At 50.5% G+C, this 22410-nt stretch overlaps 1 protein-coding gene across 1 annotated transcript in view; it reads left to right on the top strand.

The window, feature by feature from the left end:
- Nucleotides 1–504: 504 nt before the first annotated feature.
- DLG5 (discs large MAGUK scaffold protein 5) overlaps nt 505–22410 on the top strand; it is a 127022-nt gene continuing 105116 nt past the window's right edge. The window contains exons 1-2 of the mRNA XM_047073704.1: nt 505–808; nt 4937–4975. Coding sequence (XP_046929660.1) covers nt 505–808; nt 4937–4975 — 343 coding nt within the window. The remainder of the gene's footprint in view (nt 809–4936; nt 4976–22410) is intronic.

Here is a 22410-nt window from a genome sequence, read left to right as displayed (position 1 = left end):
GCCGGCGACTTTCCCCGCGGAGTTGTGGTCTAGTTTGGGGGGCGGCGCGGGGCCCCGGAGCCGGGGCGCGATCTCTCGCGGGGCCGGCGAGGGAGCGGCGGGCGGCGCGCGCGGAGGGGGCGGGGGAGCATGCCCGGCTGGAGCCCGGCCTCGGGGCGCGCCCCGGCCGCCGTCCCCTCCTCCGCCTCCTCCTTCTCCTCCTCCGTCTCCTCCTCCTCCTCCTCTTCCAGTCCCGCCGCCGCCGCAGCCAACATGGCTGCGCTCCTGAGCCCGGGAGGCGGCCGCTGCTGAGCGCTGCTCGCCGCCCGGGCCCCCAGCCCGCCAGGCTCCGGCCCATGGCCCCCGCGGCCCCGCGGCCCCGGGCGCGCTAGGGCTGCAACCGAGCGCCCGCCGCCCGAGGCCACTCGCCGCCGCCGTCCGCCCGCCCGCCCGCGCGCGCCCGCCCGCCCGCCGGCCTCGGGGAGCCGGAGCCGTCCGCGGGGCGGGGCGGGGCGGCCAGCCACCATGGAGCCCCAGCGCCGGGAGCTGCTCGCCCAGTGTCAGCAGAGCCTGGCCCAGGCCATGACCGAGGTGGAGGCCGTGCTCGGGCTGCTCGAGGCCGCGGGAGCGCTGAGCCCCGGCGAGCGGCGGCAGCTGGACGAGGAGGCGGGAGGCGCCAAGGCGGAGCTGCTGCTCAAGCTGCTGCTGGCCAAGGAGCGGGACCACTTCCAGGACCTGCGGGCGGCGCTGGAGAAGACGCAGCCTCACCTGCTGCCCATTCTCTACCTGAACGGCGTCGTCGGGCCGCCACAGCCCTCCGAGGGCGCCGGTGAGTGGCAGACCCCCGCGGCCCGGCCTCTCGGACCGCTTTCCACCGTCTCTCTTTGCAGCTCTGAGTCGGGGGAACTCGCGAGGGCCACTCATCCACCTGGCGCCGGCCGCGCGGGTGGAGCCTTCCCTCCCTTAGCGGGTCTGGGGAGGGGGCCCCTGCGTGGTCCTCTACTTCGCACCTCCTCCCTCAGTCCCCGCCTGTCGCTGTGAACAATGCCCGGCACTGTGGGCCTTGAGTCTCCGGGTGCCACGGCATCGGGGTGCTCCTGAGACCAGCAGGTCCAGCCGCGGGGCGACCTCGGAGGGATGTCCGGCAGTCTCTCCTAAGGCTCTTCATCATCCACCAGTCATTTTGGAGCCTCTGCTAGCTTTTAATCGGTGATACGGTCTAGAAGAATGGAAATTGGGCCAGGACTGGTCCTCCTGAATTCTGGTCCCTGCCACCCCGTTTGATGATAACTGGTGCCGTTTCACTTTCTGGCTCTCTCTGCTCCCTTTGCCCGGAGCTCAGTCTGTTTGCTCGCCCAGGCTTGTGCTTGATTATGCACAATGCCTGCTAGGTTTCTTTGGAAACTGTGGGCCTGGAAAAGTTGGGGAAGTTGCATTGCACCATGGGAAAATCCTAGTAGTGGCTGCTGGGGCTCAGATCCCTCCCTGGCGGTGCTGAGCTGCCTGAGGAGGGAAGGCTGGTGGCTGGTGCCCTTGGGTGATGGATTTGTGAGTATTCCTGTGTGTGTGTGTGGGGAGAGGGGGTACTACTGGGTGTTTGTGATAAATGATAGGCCTGGCCTGGTTGGGGAATGTGGAAAGCCAGCCTTTTAGACAGAAGCTCGAGGAAAAAGGCACAGCACTGAGGAAGGAAGAGAACCTGCATTTATTAGGCACCTACTGTTGTGGCAGGCACTCTGCCTTATTACATTTATTGTTACCATTCTGTGAGCTGTCTACTTATTATTACTTTGCCAGAGAGAAAACTCTGGCTTGGAGTGGTTAAAATGCTCACAGTATTAGGCACCAGGAGTTTTCAATTATGACCTATTGTTTTGTTTAACACGTTCAGAGCCCGAAAGTGGCAAATGCCACCTTTTCTATGTCTTGTCCTTGTTTTAAGAGTGAACGGAGAGGTCTGACAAAGCAGCCCTGAGTAACTGTAGGCCAGAGGCTGATGAAACCCATTTATTTGGCTGTTAAAAGCCTCACTTATTAAGGGGGTGATTTTATAAGCGTTCCTGGTTAGAGCTGCAGTGTATATTGGCCATCTCAACCTCACATCTTGTAGTGGAGGAAACTGATATACAAGGAATAAGCTGCTGGTCACACAGTGTACATCATTTCATCGGTGGTCCTCTGTCTCCACTTTGGGGTTTCTGACTCTAGCATTTATATCCCTCAAGCCTGCGTTCTGTCCCCCCAGTTTTGGTCGTATTTGAGTTGCTGGGCAAACCCAGTCTCCTGGGACGGTGGTTTGGAGGATGCTGAGGAGGGCTGTCACATGTGTCCATGAGGATAAAGAGACAGGGAACTCTCACTGGGGTAATTGTTTTTCTCCTTAATTGCTTTCATCTTTCTATTTTTGAAGGAGAAAGTTTGTCAAGGAAGTGCATAAGTTAGAGTGCAGACCCACATCCTCCCTGGGATGTGTTTGAATCAGTGCTAGCTTTAATCTCTGGAATAGTTGGATGGATTGCCATTAGTTAGTTCCCCCTGCTCTGTGCCTGGCAGAGGAGGTGGGGCCTCGCTTGGGCTGAGGTTGTAGGAGCTGGTCCTGACCTCTGAGGAAGGGATGGAATATGGTTTGGGTTTTCCTCCTGAGGGCAGTGATTGAAGACCCTAGTTTTACCACAGAGCAGAATTCTGTGGCTTTCCAGAGGGTCATGCAAGCCTCAGGAAAATAGTTGTCGGGGGGAAAGTTATGTTCATTTTAGTTAACGCTTTAGAGAAAAATTAGGGCAGCATTTGGTATGGCAAAATAGAGCTTCTGGGGAGGGGTGATGTGGTGTGCAAATAAACAGTAGCGTTGGGACCTTTGTAAAGGATGAGTTATTGTGCACTGGTTTTCTAACTTTTTTTTTCTCTTTTAGCCAGCGAGCTCTTCTTCTGGGGCAAAGCTCAGTAGGGCTGGAGGCATCTTTCCGTAGGCACGCAGGTCCATGGCTCTGCCTGTAGTCAGCCTCTGTGCAAGGCCTTTGCGAGAGCCCGAGAGACAAACCAGCTGCCTTCCAAGGATCCACAGCATCAAGGGGCAGCCAGTTTGTCATGTCTACTTTGCAGGTGCTGCCATCATCCAGTTAGGGACTTTCCTGGTGGTTTCCACACCCTTTGTGGGCCCCTGGTCCAGAATGCCCCTTCCCTGGCTAGCACCTATGCACTGGGATTTTGGTCCACTGCAGGCAAATGATGGCTGGTAGCTCCCCACAAGGGCCTGGAGCCCAGGGCAAAACTAGCCTGGGAGGTCCTGGGTAGGTGAGCCAACCACGGGCTCATGCTCAGAGCCCCAGACATTTATAACCCACCGTGCTCAGGCCTGGGGTATGAAGATGACTAACAAGCATACCATGTTGTTTTATTTCGGGGGCAGGGACATTCCTATTCCAGGGTTGATGGTACCTTGCTGCTCAGCATTTCGAATCTCACTGCATACTTCCATGTCTCACTTAATTCTGTAGCAACCCCAGGGAGATGGGGGTGGTGGTGCCTTATTTGCATTGCACTGGGTTCCGCACTCACATCTCTATGGTTTGAGGACAGGCCAGAAGTTGCAGAAAGGGGCAGAAAGGAGGCTGAGTCGAGACTAAGCTCAGTGCTCCTGGTTCCGTGTTGGGGTGTTTTTTCTGTCACCTGATTAGGCCCCCTCAGTACAATTTCAGGCCATCTCTTACATTCGGAAACTCTGGAATTATGAAGCCTTTCCTGTCCCAATACATGGATCTGTGAGGAAGAGGTGATCACCTTTGCCCCTGCTGGCAGTGGTAGTAAGAGGGAGGACTCTTGTTCTTGGAATGGCTCAGGTGTCTCATGTTTTTTCTGCAGGTGTACCAGGATCTTGTTTGGTCATTCAGAACCTGCTCAGTCCTTTGTCATTTGTTTCTCTTTGCTTCAGTTACTGACACCTAGGTTTTCTCGCTTGAAGACCTTTGACTGCCTGTCCCTGGAGTGAGGGTCCTTTCCTGGCCGGAAGCCTCAATGTCTTCATCTGTGAGATGGGGCTAAGGGTGCTAGGCTGCCTGTCTCAGCCACTGGGAGGGAGGAATGTAATTGGGGAGGATGAAGGTGCCTGGTCCTGTGCTCTCCCCAGGTGGGGCTGCACTGCAGATGGAGACAGGGGTGGGTAGGATGTAATTCCAGCCCGCAGCTTGCCACCTAGTTGGGGGAATGGGTCACTCAGGAGAGTGACATTATGCGATAGATCAATTGAGTGATATAGACACAGATAGGCTTTTTCTTCCTTTTAAAACACTGATTAGCACATACTTTCCCTGAATACTCTCATCTACCTCTAGTGGCTCTAAGTACCACCCAAACGTGAAGGTCTTCTCAAACCACGTCACCCCAGGCGTCTCTTATGGGACAGAAGTGGCAGAACTTGGTAGCTGCTCCTGTGTGCTCAGAGATGCAAGTTTCCTTCTCATCCCCTCTATGTGCCTTCTCTGCAGAATCCTAGCGAGCTGCTGACTTGGCTTCCCCAGAGGCAAGAGACTAGAGACAGCGGTGGCTGCTGGACGAAGGCCTTCGAGGAGGGACTGGGGCTCAAGCTGGGTGTCAGAGAGGCCATGTGGACGTGCAGAGGCAAAGGAGGAGGACGACGTGCTGGTTCAGATTGTGGGAATGAGACCAGCCTGAGCAGAGGGCGGCCTAGGCTCTGGGTGGATAGGGGTGCAAAGGTGATCCGGAGGGACCGTGATGGCTAGGCTGAGCGAAGGGTTTGGATGGCACTACGAATTTAGACACTGTGCACTTGTCAGAAGTTAAAGCTGGAGGAATTTTTTTTTTTTTTTTTTTTTAAAGGACTAACTTGCCAGGCTTTTCCAGCAGGATAAGAGCTGGTGACTGCCACTTGTCAGGTGTGGATTGTTTATTATTCATTAGAGATTTCCTGGGCCTTTTGTTCTCTATCTGCTCTCTTCAGGTACCAGCTACATCGTCTTCATCTACTCCAGCCTGGAGGGTCAGCAGGGACGGAGACATAAGTAAAAGTTCCAACCATTGTAGATTTTCTTTTGGTTCTTTTAACTGTGTTATTTGAGAGGAAGTGGTAGAGGAACTTGAAAGTAAGCAGAAAAGAGAAATTTATTGTATAGTATTCCAAGAGCTTGGGATGGATGGGAGAAACCAGCCTTGGGGTGATTGATCCCCGAATGTGATGCTTTTCCTGTGGGCCTGGAGCATGGTCTCAGGACCCCAAGGATTTCATCTTCATGGCCCCTGGCCAGAGACTAAAGGGAGCTCAATCTCATCAGCCCAGGCAGAACATCTTACGGAAGGGTTCTACGTGGCCGGACTAGGGTCTCTGTCCATGTCAGGCCCAGTCACTGTGGCCAGGGCTAGGGGACTAAGACTGGCTCAGCAGCTGACACAATGAATAGAGTAGGGTGATGGGATGCTGTCACTGGCAGCCCGTACAGTATCATGGTTCTTTCGACTGGGGGGAAGTGGTTGTCCAAAGGGAGGATGTTGGTGCGGCTAAAACATCAGATGAATATCCACCATAGGTGGTCCCATCTTTGTATGATGATGCAACTCGCAGGCGAGGTCATCACTGGAGTGGGGTGGAGCAAGGTGGCCATCTTTTACTAAGTTTTAGACTTTGAGCAGAGCAGTTCAGCTTATCTCCTACTCTACAAAACAGTTGAAACAATAACTGCTTCAGTATGCTATTTGACAATCAGTAGCACGAAGTTATTTTGTTATTGTGGCGAGCAATATAGCCTGGAAGCAGCCTTAGGACCAGAAACCTGGCATTCTCCTGATTTTTCTGAGAGCTCCTTGTAAACTGTGCTAGAGCTGCGTTTACTGTGGCTGTGGGTCATCAAGAGTAGAATATAATCTCTCTGAATTCACTGTTGTATTCCTGATGCCTAGAATAGAGCCTAGCCCAGGATAGGTGTTCAGTAAATTTCTGTTGAATGGATGAGTAGTCTGCTGTGTGTAGAATGAATGGTGTCTCCTGCGTAAGTCCAGGTTCTCTTCCGAAATGCGTTTATAAGTGGTGACTTCGCGGTGACAGAAGGTTGTGGGAGTGTAGGAAGGCTAGAGTGAGTCCCAGATGCACACACGGATGTCACCACCCACGGTACGTCTGTGATGGAAGCAGGTGGTGTGACATTGATGTCTGAAGTTCCCAAGGTTACCCATCAGGTATCAGCACGGTGGGGCTGGCTGCCAGGAGCCATGTGGAGTGCCCACATTGGCTGTTGAGGGATTGGAGAGACCTTTCCTTTTCACACTCAGAATTTGAATATCAGCTTGGTGTCCTCGAAAGAGACCTGGATGGGGATCTGCTTCTAACTGTGCGACATCTTGACCTTGGATGAGCTTCTTAGCCACCTGGTGCTTGGGGGTTTTTCCAATGTAGCAGTCAAACTAGAAGTTTAGCATTGACAAAGTAAAGGCTTGCTCAGTCCAGTGGGATTCTCAGCACTGCCAAGGTGGTATTAGGTCCAAGGAAACTTGGATTAGGAAACTAGATTCTGAGGCTTCTTCTAGGTCTGTACCATGGTTACTATTTTCTGATTTAGTGTTAGGGTTGAGTGATTTTTTTGATACTCTGGCTTTATATTTCCTGAAAAAGTGAGCAGACTAGGGGAAATGTTTGTCTTAGGTTTCTTTGTTTTTTTGCCCCCTACCTTGTTCCAGCCACTTATATATTCTGCAGACCAGTACAAGGGGGCTCTTTAATAAGTTCTGTAAACTTGGGAAGGCGTGAGCCACAGAAAAATTGGGCATAGAGCAAGAGGGCTGAGCTGCTTATCAGTCTGTGCAGAGGGTGGCCCAGTTGGTTAAGCATCTGACTTTGTAACATCTGATGTTGTAGCAAATGTCAGAATTTCCTTCCTTTGTATGACTGAATAATATTTCATTGCATGGATAGACCACATTTTATTTATCCATTCATCTGTCAGTGGACATTTGAGTTGCTTCCACCCTTTGGCTTTGTGAATAAAGCTGCTATCAAAGTTGATGTACAAATACCTCTTGGAGTCCCTGCTTTCAGTCTTTTGGGGATATATATACCGGTAATTCTACATTTGATTGTTTTTTTTTTTTTTTTTTTTTTTTTTTTGAGGAACTGTCCTGTTTGCTTTGAGTTTTAATTATGAAATCAATAAGGTCCAAGCATCTTGACTCAAGGATGAATGGCCTGGTTGGAGTCCAAGTTCCAACATTTTCTTTCCTTTTTTCTTCTAAAACTTGTAGATTTTTGCCTGCAGCCTACTTTGGAAAGTTCAGGACAGTTTCTTTGGACTTTAAAGAAAGATTTCAGTTTCAGTAGTTATGTCTGACTTTTGAGGCCAGAAGTTAACTACAATCCCAGCAACATTCACATCTGGCAGCTGAAGGGTGTTCACGCATCTCCGTCTCGTTTCCAGTACTAATATCTCCATCCCCAAAGGCCTTGTAGTATGTTTGTTATTTCTGCTTTGTGCACACTTTCTCCTTACCCCACTCTGGGTTGGTTTAGTTTGCTTTCTCAGTCTTGGATCCAGGGTAATGGCTAGCAAGATTTTCTTTCAAAAGGCCTAGGTCAGCATTTCCCAAGGAAACGTCTTCTTAGCACTGGCCTGGTGGGATGTTAGTGGTGTTACTTGACGAGAGGGTTCTGTGGTCAAAGCATTTGAGCAGTGCTGGTTTGAGCAGGTCATACAGGCTCCCTTACTGGGAGCCTCTTGAGAGCCCTAATAGGCCAGTATGCTTGGAGATTTCACTGGAGTGGGTTCACCATGCAGTGTTTCCCGAACGGATTTGACCACAACATCTTTTTTCATTGAGCATCTTGCGACATCAGAATTCTGAGAAGCGTACTTTCTGGCAAATTTAGCATTAGTGCACGGAGCTGGAACATCAGTGTACGCCATCTTTTTTTTCAAACTTTCTTCCCGTTCTCTCTCTCTTGGGGTGCCGGACCTTGAACTTCCTCATCTCCTAAACTCCAGTACCAGCTGACGTAGGCATGTGCGATTCTGGGGCCAGATCTTTTGGATGTGTGGATAACTTAGATATGCCGTAGAATCTGGGACCAGAAGATGTTGAAGTGGTGTGAACCCTGACCTCTCTGGGCCTCCATTTCTCCAGTGTGGCTCGACAAGAATGAAGTTTGACTTCATGATGGCTGTCCTTTCAGATGGTTAAACCTCTTGTGGTCATTGTCGTCTTTTTTTTTTTTTTTTTTTTAAGTAAGTTCTATGCCCAATATGGGGCTTGAACTTACAACCTTGAGGCCAAGAGTCGCATGCTCCATCAGTTGAGCCAGCCAGGTGCCCCCTGTCTTGTGGTCTTCTTTAGGTCTGTTTTATTTTAAATATTTTTTTTTTAGTTTTTTTTTTTTTTTTAAACGACTATTCATTTTTGAGAGACAGAACATGAGTGGGGGCGGGGCAGAGAGAGAGGGAGACACAGAATCCAAAGCAGGCTCCAGGCTCTGAACTGACAGCACAGAGCCCAAAGCGGGGCTTGAACTCACGGACTGTGAGATCATGACCTGAGCCAAAGTCTGATGCTTAACCAACTGAGCCACCCAGACGCTATTTTTGAATATTTTTGAATATTTTGAATATTTTTATTTTATTTTGAATATTTTTATTTTATTTTACTTTTTTCAATGGGCTCCACACACAACATGGGGCTTAAATTCATGACCCCGAGATCAAGAGTCACACGCTCCACTGACTGAGCTGGTCCGGCACCCTGTCTTGTGGTCTTCTTTGGATCTGAGTGAGTAGGCCTGGGCTTTGGTCCCCAGTCAGGGTTTCCGGGGACGCCTGGTGAGCATGTGTGATCTGTCCTGGTGGTGTGACACCTGCAGGTCTGGGACTGGCTAACCGTTGGTACTGGACTGGGGAGCAGGAAGATAGTCTCTGCCCTGAGAGTGCTACATCATTTCTGGGAAGACCGTTGACACAGAGGAATGAGCCAGGTGGCTCAAGCATCGGTGGTAGGTTTGGGGCCAGGGAGGGAGGCTATAAGACTGGAGACGGCTGGGTGTCATGAACCAGTCTTGGGGCCTCCCACAGACTGGGATTTAAATCCTGGCTCTTCCATCTTAGGCTGTGGGACTTCAGCAAATTGCTTACCCTCTCTGGGTCTTCTTTCTCCTTACCTGTAAAAAGGCTAATAGTATTCTCCCAGGGCTTTGGTGAGGACTGAGGCGATTTATGTGAGGTGAGGGCAAGCTACTGGAGCTGCTGCTGCTCTTGGGAGAGTCCTGTCCTTGAGAGGAGAGCCAGTGTCCCACCTGGGCTGGGAGTCAGGAGGTATCATAGGGCCCATGCCCTTCCTGGAGTCAGGGGAAGTCTAGAGTGTGCACGGACCAGGAGGCCCATCTCCTTGGGCTGCTCAGGACACACTTTCACGGTTGCTTTGGCCCTGGAGCCTACATTTGTTTTTAAAGTTTATTTATTTTATTTTTGAGAAAGGGAGAAAGCACGAGTTGGGGAGGGGCAAAGAGGGAGAGAGAGAGAATCCCAAGCAGGCCCCTCACTGACAACCCCAAGGCGGGGCTTGAACCCATGAACCATGAGATCATGACCTGAGCCGAAGTCAGACACTTAACCAGCTGAGCCACCCAGGTGCCCCATGGAGCCTACGTTTGGAGGAGGGCATTGCCACTGGCTTCACAAGGACTGTGGGAATAGCTTATTTTGGAGGAAAGGAGACTTAGAGGGGCTTGGATACCTGTTTTCAAATGGATACAGGGCAGTGGTGAGACCTGATTCTTCTGGACACCAGAGAGCTAAACATGGTCTGACAGGTTAAAGATATTGGGAAGTAGAACTGAGTTTGACTTAAGGAGGGACCTGCCCCCTTCCCTCCTTTTCCTTTTAAACTTTATATTACACATCTTTCTTTTTCTAAAATTTTTAAGAGTTTTTTATTTTTAAGAGAGAGAGAGAGACAGAGTGTGAGCCGGGGAGGGGCAGAGAGAGAGGGAGACACAGAATCCCAAGCAGGCTCCAGGCCCTGAGCTGTCAGCACAGAGCTTGACACGGGGCTTGAACCCACAGATTGCGAAATCATGACCTGAGCTGAAGTCGGATACTTAACCGATTGAGCCATCCAGGTGCCCCCATATTACACATCTTTCAAACACACACAGGGACGGGGCGTGTAATGTAAAGCATGCTCCACTCTCCTAACAACTTTTGCTTTCCTCAGTAATGTAAAACAAACTCTAGACAGTGTACTGCTTCCCTGTAAATGCTCTAACAGATAATAAGGCTTTGAAAGAAACATAACCAGAAGACCATTTTTACAACCAACAATATTCATGATAATTCAATGTCGTCTCCTACTCACTTGATACTCGGTTTTCCTGGTCTCAGAAACGCCTTTTTTGGGGTGCCTAGGTGGCTTAGTCGGTTGAGCATCCCACTCTTGATTTCGGCTCACGTCACGACCTCAGGGTTCGTGGGATCGAGCCCCACATCAGGCTCTGCTCTGACAGTGCGGGGCCAGCTTGGGATTCTCTCTCTCCTGCTCTGTCTCCTCCCCTCCCCCACCCATACTCTTTCGCTCTCGCGCTCTTGTGCTCTCTCTCAAATTAATAAACGTTAAAAGAAAAGAGAGATGCCTTTTTATGGATGGTTTGTTCAAGTGAGGATTTTAATAAGGCTCACACGTTGCATTTAGTTGATGTCTGCCTTCTGAGTCTCTTTCATAATCCCCAGCAGCTTCCCTGCCTCTGGTCTTTTGCTTAAGAAAGAGCCTGCCAGTGCCATCCAGCCATGGCGTCAACTGTTCTAGATCTCTTCCCGGAGAGTCCACATAGGGTAACCACAGGGTGGTTACTAAGAGAATGGGCTGTGGAGTCCAACCATAAAGCTCTTTGGCCTCAGTTTCCTCATGGGGCTGTTACAAACAATTAAATGAAAACATAGGAAGTGTGAATGTTTATTATGACTTAAATTTTTAAAAAAAGTTTTATTTATTTATTTTGAGAGAGAGAGAGAGAACGAGCAGGGGAGGGGCTGAGAGAGAGGGAAACAGAGAATACGAAGCAGGCTCCACACCGTTAGTGTGGAACCTCAGGAACTGTGAGATCATGACCTGAGCTAAAACCAAGAGTTGGATGCTTAACGGATGGAGCCAGCCAGGTGCCCCTTAAATTTTGATTTTAAGCTGTAGGGCTCTTTTCATTGAGTGGACTTGTACGTGAAAGCCAGCTGTGTAAAGCAGACGAAAAGTGACGACAAAAGTGGTGTGTGCGTGGAGGCCTAGAGCGTGCCGGTTTTCCTTGTGGCCTCCCCGAGGCTCCTCTGCAGAGGTGCGTGAGGTTCTCCAGGGTTCACGGAACACAGCTTGAAAACCACTTGTTGGGATGCTTTTGTTTCAAGATGCTCCCCATGTGGAGAAAGAGAAGAGCCACCTTCCTTTGCCTCAGCTGAGCTGGGCTGGCGAGTCACAGCTGGGACCCAGAGGCTGCCATCAGTGACAGCTATGTTTCCAGGAGATACTCTTGTCTTTGTCTGCTTCCTCTGTTTACCTTTGTAGGTTTCCTTTTGGGATGACCCATGCTCTCAAAAATGACAAATGACCACAATGCGGCTGATAAAAAACAACAAAAAAAAACCAAACCACACTCTCTGCTATCCAAGACAGTACTGTGGTTAGGAGCACAGTGCAACCCCATCCGTTGGGGTCCCTTGTAGTGGGAAGTGAGTGCCGTTTTTGAAAAATTCTTCTTATTCTTTTGTTTGCTTGTTCGTTTATATTGTCACTAGCTGGCATTACCCCTACATTGCATAAGGGAACTGTTAAGGTTGCTGCGTGCATGAATAAGCCCCTGCTGATATGCATTCTGCAGGCGGAGTCCCTGCGCCCGCCGCCTGTGTGTGAAGCAGCAGCTTCCCAGGTAATCAGCCACAACCCTGAGCTGCTGCCTTGGTGGCCGTCTCCAGCCAGTGCGTGTTCTCTCTGCCCACAGTGTTTTTCTAGGTGTGATGTGTCTCTCAGGCCTCTTTCTGAGTCAACCTCAGGTTGCTTGTCTGGATGGTACCTGTCTGACTCCTTAGGATGGCCTGGGATCCCCAGATGAGTCTTCTGAGACATCATTTTGACCGTTGTGAGTCTGCTGTCCACATGTGAAAATCTGTCCAGCCAATGGGGAGTGATGTGAGAACAATTGGAAAGAAAATTTTATTTTTATATTGTGATGTAAGAAGTCATGCTTTAAAAAGTTACAATCACCTTTTTTTTTTTTTTAATGTTTATTTCAAGAGAGGGAGAGCACGCGAGCGAGCACGAGCTGGAGGGGGGAAGAGAGAGAGGGAGAGAGAGAGAATCCCAAGCAGGTCCCTTGCTGTCAGCATACAGCCCAATGTGGGCTTGATCTCATGAACTGTGAGATCGTGACCTGAGCCAAAATCAAGAGTTGGATGCTTAACTGACTGAGCCACCCGGGCATCCCTGTAATGACCTTTTCAATATTCCCAATAATCTCTATTCTTACCCAGAGTAGGCTTTTTTTCTTATCTGACCAGAACTTTCTTTTTCTGTTTGTATTTCTTTTTTTAAAAATTTTTTTTTTCAACGTTTATTTATTTTTGGGACAGAGAGAGACAGAGCATGAACGGGGGAGGGGCAGAGAGAGAGGGAGACACAGAATCGGAAACAGGCTCCAGGCTCTGAGGCATCAGCCCAGAGCCTGACGCGGGGCTCGAACTCACGGACCGCGAGATCGTGACCTGGCTGAAGTCGGACGCTTAACCGACTGCGCCACCCAGGCGCCCCTTCTGTTTGTATTTCTTAAGCAGCTTATGATTGTTGAATGTCACAGTTGGGAAGGGTCTTGGAGACTACTTTGCCCAAACAGCGTATTTTGTAAATGAGCAACAGCAGTCCATAGACACAAAGGGACTCCACCAGGATCTTATAGCATGCCACTGGCAGAGCTGAACACAGGACCCAGATGTCCTCCCAGGTGGGGGCTCCTTCCAAGGCATCTCTGTCAGCCATAGGCTGGGTGGGGAGTTGAGGGAACCTTAGCTGGTTTTTCCTGATCTGGCCTGGCTTTGCAAGCACCGGCTTTCCAGCGAGGGAGAGCAAGAAGCAGGTGTCTCAGTTCGAGGAGCTGTGCTCTAGCTTCTCATTCCTGACCATTGAGAACAGCCTTTACCAGTCTGTGCGACTGATGTTTACGTTCTACAGATGGGCAGACTGGGCCAAGAGAGGCTCGCTGGCTTTGCTCCGGGCCACCAGCTGCTGCGAGGCTGGGCAGGCTTCGGAGTCCTTGTCAGTTTCTTTATAAAGACTGCATTTGTTGTGTGTACTCCAGCCCATCCGGTGCAGGTCCCCATTGAGTTGTCTGTGTCCTGAGCCTTGGACACTTCTTGCCGCAACACTCATTCATTCAGCACCTGTCACACGGGGGACTGTCTGGATGTAGACATAGGGCATGACATCTAAATTTAGTGCTGAGTCAGAGAATGGGTTTGGTATTGGCAGGAGATACCTCCTTGCCTCATTCTTTTTGTGACACAGCAAAAACCTCCAGTGCTGTAGCTTCTTATTGCTTAGTCACAGGACAGAGTTCAAGCAGGAAAATGACGCCACCGAGCCTCTTGCCCCAGAGGAGAAAGTTGTCAACAAAGATAAGAGGGTAGAGACCTGTGGACGCTGAGTTGGGACCTACCTTCATGCCTAACATTGGTGGGAGCTGGATATAGGAAGAAGCAAGAAAGTAGATAAAACTAAAATGTGCTAGTTCTGGGTCTTTCTATGGAAAAAAATACAGCTGAACCTGAAGCAGCTTAGAATTTAGGGGCTATGTGTGTGCGAGTATGTATATATGCCTTTCTGTTCACCTAGCTCATTTCTGATAGGAAATGGCGGACTGCCATTTTTTATAAGTCAAATCCTGTCCTATTTTCTCTCCCATTTTATGAACCCAGCGGGAGGGAGCAAAGCAGTGAACAGTTGTCCTTACTTTCTGTGCCAGATTGTGGAATTTCGTGTAAGCTTGTTCTTCCGTCAGCCCCCCTCATTTCAAGGCTTCTCGTGAAAACTCACTGGACGTGGCCACAGTGTCGTCTTGTGTGAGGTCACCTGGCTTTAGGGTGGAGCCCAGATTCAGACTCAGATTTTACCAGTGGGTCCATCCATCCATCTGCCCACCCATCATCCATGCAGCATGTCCCTGGTCAGTGCTCTGCTAAGTGCTGAGTGTGAAAAGGTGAGAAAACCCTTAGCATCCTCCATGAATGGCTCCACAGACTTGTACCAAACACTCCTTTTAGCTGCAGTATATATCCTATCGTTCATGGAAGGTTTTTCTTCTCTGTTGCTCTGTCATGGAGGTTTTAGGAATGCCAGAAAGTTATCAGCCCGGCTTATTGACTTCCTGTTCCTCACCTTCCATTTGGTGGTTTCAAGCAAATGGCATGGGTTTTTGTTTGTAAAAAGCTGTGAGATCCTCCGAATGACGAAGAAGATGGTTCCTGCCCACTAGGAGTTTAGTGTCTCATTGGAGAGCCCCAGCGTGAGGGAGCAGCCGTCCAGCGGTGCACATCCCCCAGAGCAGATGAGGCTGCCTCAAGGAGAGGGGAGTGTACAGCGAGCTGGGTGTATGGCCGACAGGCTGGATGGGAGGCACAAGGAGGCGTGCGGGCCCCGTGAAGGCGGGACTCGGGGCAGGGGCAGGAGACTCGGAGGAGAATCCATTCTGTGAATGGTCGGTCTTTACGGGAATTCCGGGCTTCTGCTTGGGGTGCGCACTCAGCAGGCACTGGGAAGATGAGGCCAGGCCAACCAGGCCCTGGGAGGCACAAGGCAGGCCTGGTTGCCGCTTCCAGTCGTTCTTCCTGTGATCGGTTCTCCATGAGATGCCTTGAGCACAGGGCTGGAGAGAGAGGAATGGGTAGCGTTGGCCTGGGGTGGGAGGGTGCACTGCCAGAGGAGGATGGGGTGAGGGGAATAGGCCCAGCAGCCTTTGCAGAATCCCTGGAGATGTGTGATTGGCTTTCTGTGATCTGTTAGCGGGACCGAAAAGTCAAATGTTTCCTAAGGTGCAAGTCTGAGAGTTAACAGCTGGGATATTTAGAAGTCAGCTCATGAGTAGTGTAGGGATTGCTGTCTCATGTGCTGGCCTGCTCTTTGGGGAGGAGACAGGGGTGATTAAGGAATGAGGTGGTTGAGGGTAATGAGCGACCACTGGTCTCTAGCTGTGCCCCCTGGCCTGTTCACATAGCCTCTCCAGGCCTCATCCTTGTCTGTCTGATGGGGTCCGTGACACCACCTCCTTCTGAGAGCTGGTGCGAAAGTGTGCACATAGGTGGTTGTGTGCTGTGCAGATGGTTCACGTTTCTATTGCACAGGATGCTTTGTCTGTTATTGTTTATGGTCTCATTTCATCTCATTAGCAACCCCTTGTGTGGGGGGGTGCTTATTCCACCTGACAAATGAGGGAACAGGTTGGGGAGGCCATATCCCTTTGGGAGTTAGTTCAGAAGAATGGTTAAGAGCCTATATCTGAGCCAAGTATTGGGTTCAAACTCTGGGCAAGTCACTTTCCCTCTCTGTGCCTCAGTTTTCTCACCTGTGAAATGAGGATAGAAATCGTACCTTGTATAGTAAGGAGTAAAGGATTTACTGTTTGTAAATTGTTTAGAGTAGTGCCTGGCACACAGCCCTATTTAAGCAGCGGCTGTTCTTTACGTTGTTATTAGTGACCCTGTCCCATGGCTGTTTAAGTGCCACCTTAAACTGACTTCCAGGGCAGGTTGGTTTGGTTTGTTTCCCCACACTATCCCACACTTAGGGTGTGGTCTCCAGACCAGTGCCGGTCTGTAAACTCTTGGTTCCTGATCTGTGATGAAGTTAGCACAGAGATCAGAATAAGTGTTTGGCAACCTTTAGAGCAATTTGACCTTGCCAAGACTCATTGAACAGGTATAGACTGCTTCAGGTGCTGTCAGATCACATGGGGAGTCACACGTGGGAGGAGCCGTGCATAATCATCATCAGTAGTAGGACCGTGTGACTGCAGATAAAAAAGTGGAGTGTCGTGATAGCTGGGCTCTGTTGCTGCCCACTTCTGAACAGTTGGCTTTCTTGGGAGGAACCTCTGCCAACCGAGCAGACCAGGCGAATCCACAGCATTTTGTAAGCCAGTGCGTGATGTTTGTGCTTCGGCAGTCTGTGACAGCTCAAGGCAGTGAGGTCTCCCCATGGAGATTTTTATTAATGAGCGTTTGTTTCCATTCAGCGCCGTTGACGCTCACAGTAGCAAATGCCTTTCTTGCTATTCTCTTAGCAAGTGTGGTTCTGGCAGGTTTGTTAAGAATCCACTGTGAACTCTGTCCCTTTCCACCTCTTAGGCTGGCAGCAACTAGAAAGCTGGATGTTGTCCGTGCACAGCAGAGTGTTGGGGGTGCAGGAGGTTACCCCTGCTGATGTGGCCATCCTGAAACCTCCGGCAGGGCTCCCACAAAGCCATGACCCTGCAGTTCCCCTCCTGGGTGGAGATCGCCCAGCTTCTCACACAGGTCCCTGAGGGGACAGGTTTAGGTTCACTGCAGTACCCTGTGGGGTGGCATCTGTCCTTGGGGGAGCTGGTGGGTGCAGCGGTGGGTCCTCTGCAGTAGTTGCAAATGGCTGGTGAGACACTCGTGGCAGTGGAATCGATCCTAAAGCATAGCATTCAATGAGAAAGAAATAGAGTAAGGTGGATGATGCGGTGCTATTATGTAAATTAATCATACAGATGATACCCATTTTGCAAGAACACAAGATAAACACAAAAGAACAGTTGCTTGTGGATGTGGGGGAGGAGAATGGGCAGGGAAATGGCAATAAGAGGAAATCAAGCGAGGGAGGAAAGAACATCACTTTTCCTCCAGGCTGCTGTCTTTGAGGGAAGGGCCTGTTGCCTGCTCTCTCGGCTGTGCTCGATTGCTCAGTTTCTGATGGTGCAGCATCTGTGTGTCTTCGTGGAGCTGGCAACCTCCAGCAGATGGTTCACCCAAAACTGGCCTCGGTGAAGAGTTATCCATCCTGGTACTGGGCCACCGGATAGGGATGGCTGTTCATGGAACAGTGGACTCAGTAGGGACGCAGGTGTTTTAATAATCATCTAGGTAATTGTGAGGAGTAAGAGGTGAACAATGCTTGCTTTAAACTTGGCATTGTGAACAATGCTTGCAAAACCCCACACTCTCATCTTGGTCATAGTGGGAAAGTATGGGCAGTTATCCTGTAAGTCAGTTCATTGAAAAACAGCTGTTCCATGTGTTTATTGATCATATGCCAGGTACTACCAACTGTATAGAGAGACTGGGGATTTTGGCTTTAGGAAGGTAGAATCCTGTTTAGGAATAACTTTATTTATTTATTTATTTATTTATTTATTTATTTATTTATTTATTTATGTTTTCAACGTTTATTTACTTTTGGGACAGAGAGAGACAGAGCATGAACGGGGGAGGGGCAGAGAGAGAGGGAGACACAGAATCGGAAACAGGCTCCAGGCTCCGAGCCATCAGCCCAGAGCCTGACGTGGGGCTCGAACTCCCGGACCGCGAGATCGTGACCTGGCTGAAGTCGGACGCTTAACCGACTGCGCCACCCAGGCGCCCCAGGAATAACTTTTTAATTGCCAGAAGGTGCTGCTTTAGGGAAAGGGTTGACCTCCTGGCTGCTGGAAGTATTCAAGTAGAACTTCAGGCAAGATAGAAAGAGTTCTGTCATGTTCATGGTTGGAATAGATGCTTCCTGCAGTCCTTCCTGTTCTGACTGAATGGGGCTTTAAATTTTAGGGCTCATGCTGATAATTAAAACAGAAAAGTTACTTGGTTAAAAAAATATAATTAGCCGTATGTATGTATGGTCAAGAGTTTAGAAAAGGTAGATAATCAAAAGGAAAATAAGTTTATAGGTCATCTTACCAGCTGGAATTAACCTATGTACATTTTTTTCTTTTCTTTTTTTTTTAAATTGTTTTTTAATGTTTATTTTTGAGAGAGAGACAGACAGACAGAGCACAAGCAGGGGAGGGGCAGAGAGAGAGGAAGACACAGAAACCGAAGCAGGCTCCAGGCTCTGAGCTGTCAGCACAGAGCCCAACGTGGGGCTCAAACTCATAAACCGCAAGATCATGACCTGAGCCGAAGTCAGACGCTTAACCGACTGAGCCACCCAGGCGCCCCCTTTTTTTTCTTTTAAGAGTACGAAAGGAATCATCTTTAATGGTTGCAAGTATTACCCTATTATGAAGTGTATCACCAGTTCCCCCCAGCTGGAGATTCAGAGATTTCCCATTTTTCAGTATAAATCATGCTTTAGTGAATATCCCTATGCATAGATATTTGTGTACTTTTTTATTTCTTCAGGATAAGTTTCTGGAAGTGGTGACTCTTTTGGGTAAAAGGGTGTGGGTGTTTTGGGGGGCTGTTGATATACATTGGCAGGCTGATGGCACTGAGTCACTCCTAGGTTCTCTGGGTGTGGTTTTGGCTGTCTTCTTTAGAATCACCTGGGAAGCTCCTGAAAAATGAGACTCCAGGGCCCCACCCCAGACCTCCTGAAACAGAATCTGGGAGTGGGCTGGTCTCCACATCTGTATGTTTCAACATACAGGAGACCCTTCCACTCAGTGCATGGCCAGGCCTCAGAGCCAGAAGAGCCAGTTCGAGGACCTACCTCTGGGCACCCTTTTCCTTAACTGTAAAGTGGGTGTCTCAGAGTGGTTTTGATGAGCCGAAATACTCTCTATGTGAATACATGTGTGAGTGTTTCTCTTACTGATGTCACAGGTGAGCAGGATCTTACTGGGCCAGGCCAGATCCGGGAAGGGAGCTCTGGGAAAAATGGGTCAGGACGCAGAGCTCCCCTTTCCGCCTCTTCCCCAAGGGGACCTGGGACTGATAAACTGTTGGAGCAGGGTGCTGCCAGCTGAGGCCCCCTCCAGGCACTGGTGTCTTTCTGTCCTGGTCGGCAGAGAGGAACCACTTCTGCCCTTGGATTGCTGCCTCCTGTGTCCACCGTCAAGAGTGCCAAGAGGCCCAGGGCAGAGCCCCAGGGAGGATGGTGGTGGAGAAGGCAGGGAGGTCACTCCCCAGCAGTGTGGCCCCAGGAGTCCCTAATGCTGCCTTTGACCACAGGGTCCCCATGTGGATGTGCTGCGTCCTAACACTGGAGTTGGCAGTCCCTATGGGGTTGCCCAAGCGGTCCCCAGCTAAGGATAAACTGCTTTGCCGTGTATAATCTCCAGCAGGTTACCCTAGACAGGCTGTTTACCAGTTGTCCCTGCAAAAGCCAGGTCCACCTCTGACTGCCCTCTGTTTCCTGGTCCGTAAATCTAGAAGGGAGATCATTCATTCACTTACTCAAGAAAACACGCTGAGCTGTGGTGGTGTCAAAATAAATGATCTACGTTAGGAAGCAGGGAGCAACACTGCCAGCTTGGGGATTGCTAAGTTGTGCTCTAATGTGGTTAGAGACTGTGCTATGAAGCATAGCCAAGCAAGGGACTGATTTTGTCTGATGGAAGGGAGAGTCGGGCTGAGGGCCGTCTCATGGAGGACGTAACTAGACAGCTGGGCAAAAGAGCTGAGTAGAAGTTGTCAAATGTTGGATAGGTGCCTTCCAGGCAGGGGAAGAAAGAACATCGAGTCAAGAAGGAGCCAGGCCTGCTGGGTAATCGTGGGCACCGTGGTGACTGGGTGGTCAGGGAGGGTCTGGAGGAGGCAGGGGCCGGGCCATGGACCTGGCCTATAAGTCTGCTTCTGACGCTTCTCAGCTCTTTGGCTTAGGCAAGGTGCTTAATATTTTGGAGCCTTGACTTCCTCCCCTATGAGATGCAGTAATCAGACCAACCTTGGAGGAAATTATTAAGTGTGTAATACACATAAAGTATGTAGCCCAGAACTTGGCACAGGATCACATGCTCCATAAATGTTTATTTCCTTCCTTGCAATGCTAGGGTGAGACTTTTTGGCTTTATCCTAGTAGGCCAAAGGAGCCATGGAAGGTTGTGGAACACAAGGTTAATAAGATTATATCTGTTTACTTGGGTGTTTATGTGTTTTATTTTATTTTTTAAAGTTTCTTTATTTTGAGAGAATGTGTGCCCGTGCGTGAATGAGTGGGGAGGGGCAGAAAGAGAATCCCAAACAGGCTCTGAGATGCCAGTGCAGAGCCCGACGAGGGGCTCAGTCTCACTAACCATGAGATCATGACCTGAGCTGAAATCAAGAATCAGACACTTAGCTGACCGAGCCACCCAGGCACCCTGTTTGTGTGTTATTCTGGTGGAGGTTACTTTTGGGGTCTCGGGTGGTGAGGCTAGAGCCATGGGCCACGACCAGGACGGGTGAGAAGAATCCTGCCCCACATGGTCTGCTGCTGAATTTCTTGTCTACCAGCTGCAGTGGGCTGCTGGGATGCCCTGCCCGAGCTCTGGGCAGAGACTTTGCCAGGAGAGGGTAGGGTTTGGAATGTGTCCCCAGGGAGCCGGTTAGCGCTAAGGGAAACTACAGAACTGGATACTTGTGGGACTTGAGTCTGGTCATGAGAAAGTGGGATGAGTGTCCTAAGGCTGGGCTCGAGTCTGCAGAACAGGCCATGATAGTGATGGTTAGCATGGTGGCAACAATAGTATAACCATAGTCGCATACACATTTACTGACCACTTTGGGTGTGTGATAGGGAGCTTATGGGCTCATCCCAACCACCAGATGAGGGGCTATTATTGTCCTCATTGTATTTTATTTTATTTTGTTTTATTTTATTTTGTTTTATTTTATTTTATTTTATTTTATTTTATTTTATTTTATTTTATTTTATTTTATTAAAATTAAGTTTATTTATTTTGAAAGAGGGAGAGAGAGAGGGGGAGAGAGAGAGAGCGAGAGCAGGGGAGGGGCAGAGAGAGAGTTGAGAGAGAGAATCTGCCAGCGCACAGAGCCTGATTCGGGGCTCAATCTCACGAATCGTGAGATCATGACCCAAGCTGAAATCCAGAGTCAGACGCTCAACCGACTGAGCCACCCAGGCGCGGCACGTCCTCATTTTGTAGATGAGGGAACTGAGGCACAGAGAGGGGAAGTTACTTGCCCAGAGTCCCAGCAGGCTAGTGAGTCGGATTTCACCCCTGGTGGTTGGAATCTAGAGGGCATATCCACTGAGCTGTGGTGGGAACTGGAGCAGCTGTTAGGTTTGGAGTTTTTGGCTCCCAGTTCCTGGTGGTAGGTTGTAGTTGCCCACAAGGAAGCGCGCTGGGCACAAAGAGCTGGGCAGTGATGGGATGGTTGCCTTTGGAGGTGGTATGCTCCCAAGTCCTGGAGGGCCTGGATGGCTGTGTGCCAGGGCCGCCGCACGCGTGGGGGAAGGCGGGTCTGCACCTCCTAAGGAGAGGGGCTGCCCTACCCGCCCCCCCTCCCCCCCCCCCGTCCCTGGCAGCCTCCAGACATCCGGATTGGTGTCCCCACCTCCCCCACACCTCCTTCCCCCACGTCCTTCATAGACAACAGGCACAGAGACAGCCCCTTGCATGGGGGTGGGAATAAACCCATCGTGTCTTAGAGAGTGTTGCTACCATATCCCGAATGACTGCAGGCCGTTGGAAATCAGCCTTGCAGGTGGCACTAACTCCAGGCTGGTCCATGGGTTGTCAGAGTGCGTGGAGGGGTGGCAGGTCTGGGGCGGTACCGAGTGGTCTTGCTGGCCGAGCCTGCCCACGGAATTCCTCTTGCCGTGAATCCCAGGCAGCCCGTCACAGCCCGCTGATAGCAGCTGTTCTTGCGCCGCAAACCTTGTTGCCACATCTGGATGGAAAGGAGATCCTAGGATCGCTGCCTCATCCCGGCATGATGCCAGCATGCTCAGTGACCAGTGCCTTCCTTTGTCCAGTCTTTGCGTGTAGCGTTTGGTGACCTACAGAGTGCGGCAGCTTCCTGTACTTCCTCACCTACCGCCTCACCCTCCCAGGCGTGCACGGGCCTGTCAGCAGCCAGGCCTTGGAGGGGCAGGGGCCCTGCTTCCTCGGGAGCAAGGAGCAAGCCCCAGCCTGAAAGGAGAGACCCAGGGCCCAGCCTCGTGACTCGTGTGCCCTCAGGAGCTGCTCCTGGGCTGGTGCCAGATGGTGTCATCCGGGGGTTGGATTAAAAGATAACTCCGTTGGCAGGAGGAGCGGCCCCTTGCTGGCTTTAATCACCAGGCCCTGGTGAGCTCCGTGCAGGTGCTCCCAGCCCCTGCTGCTGGGTGCCTCTGCCTCTCCTTTTGCTCCCCTCTGGTTCTTTCCCTCCTGCTGCCGGGACTGCCCTCCTCAGATGGCACCTCTGCCCCCGTCTGCCTCTGGGGACGGGTCTTAAAATCCTAACGAGCAATTCAACAAGATTTGCTTTCCTTTGTCTCCCTCTCTGAGAAAAACAAAGTCCCCTGGAACTGCAGACA

This window comes from Lynx rufus, unplaced genomic scaffold, assembly GCF_022079265.1.
Source record: "Lynx rufus isolate CCGP_SWC_20201006 ecotype Redwood Valley unplaced genomic scaffold, mLynRuf1.p SCAF_11, whole genome shotgun sequence".
NCBI lineage: Eukaryota > Metazoa > Chordata > Mammalia > Carnivora > Felidae > Lynx > Lynx rufus.
The sequence above is the reverse complement of the archived record's forward strand: the minus strand, read 5'-3'. Positions and strand labels throughout refer to the sequence as shown.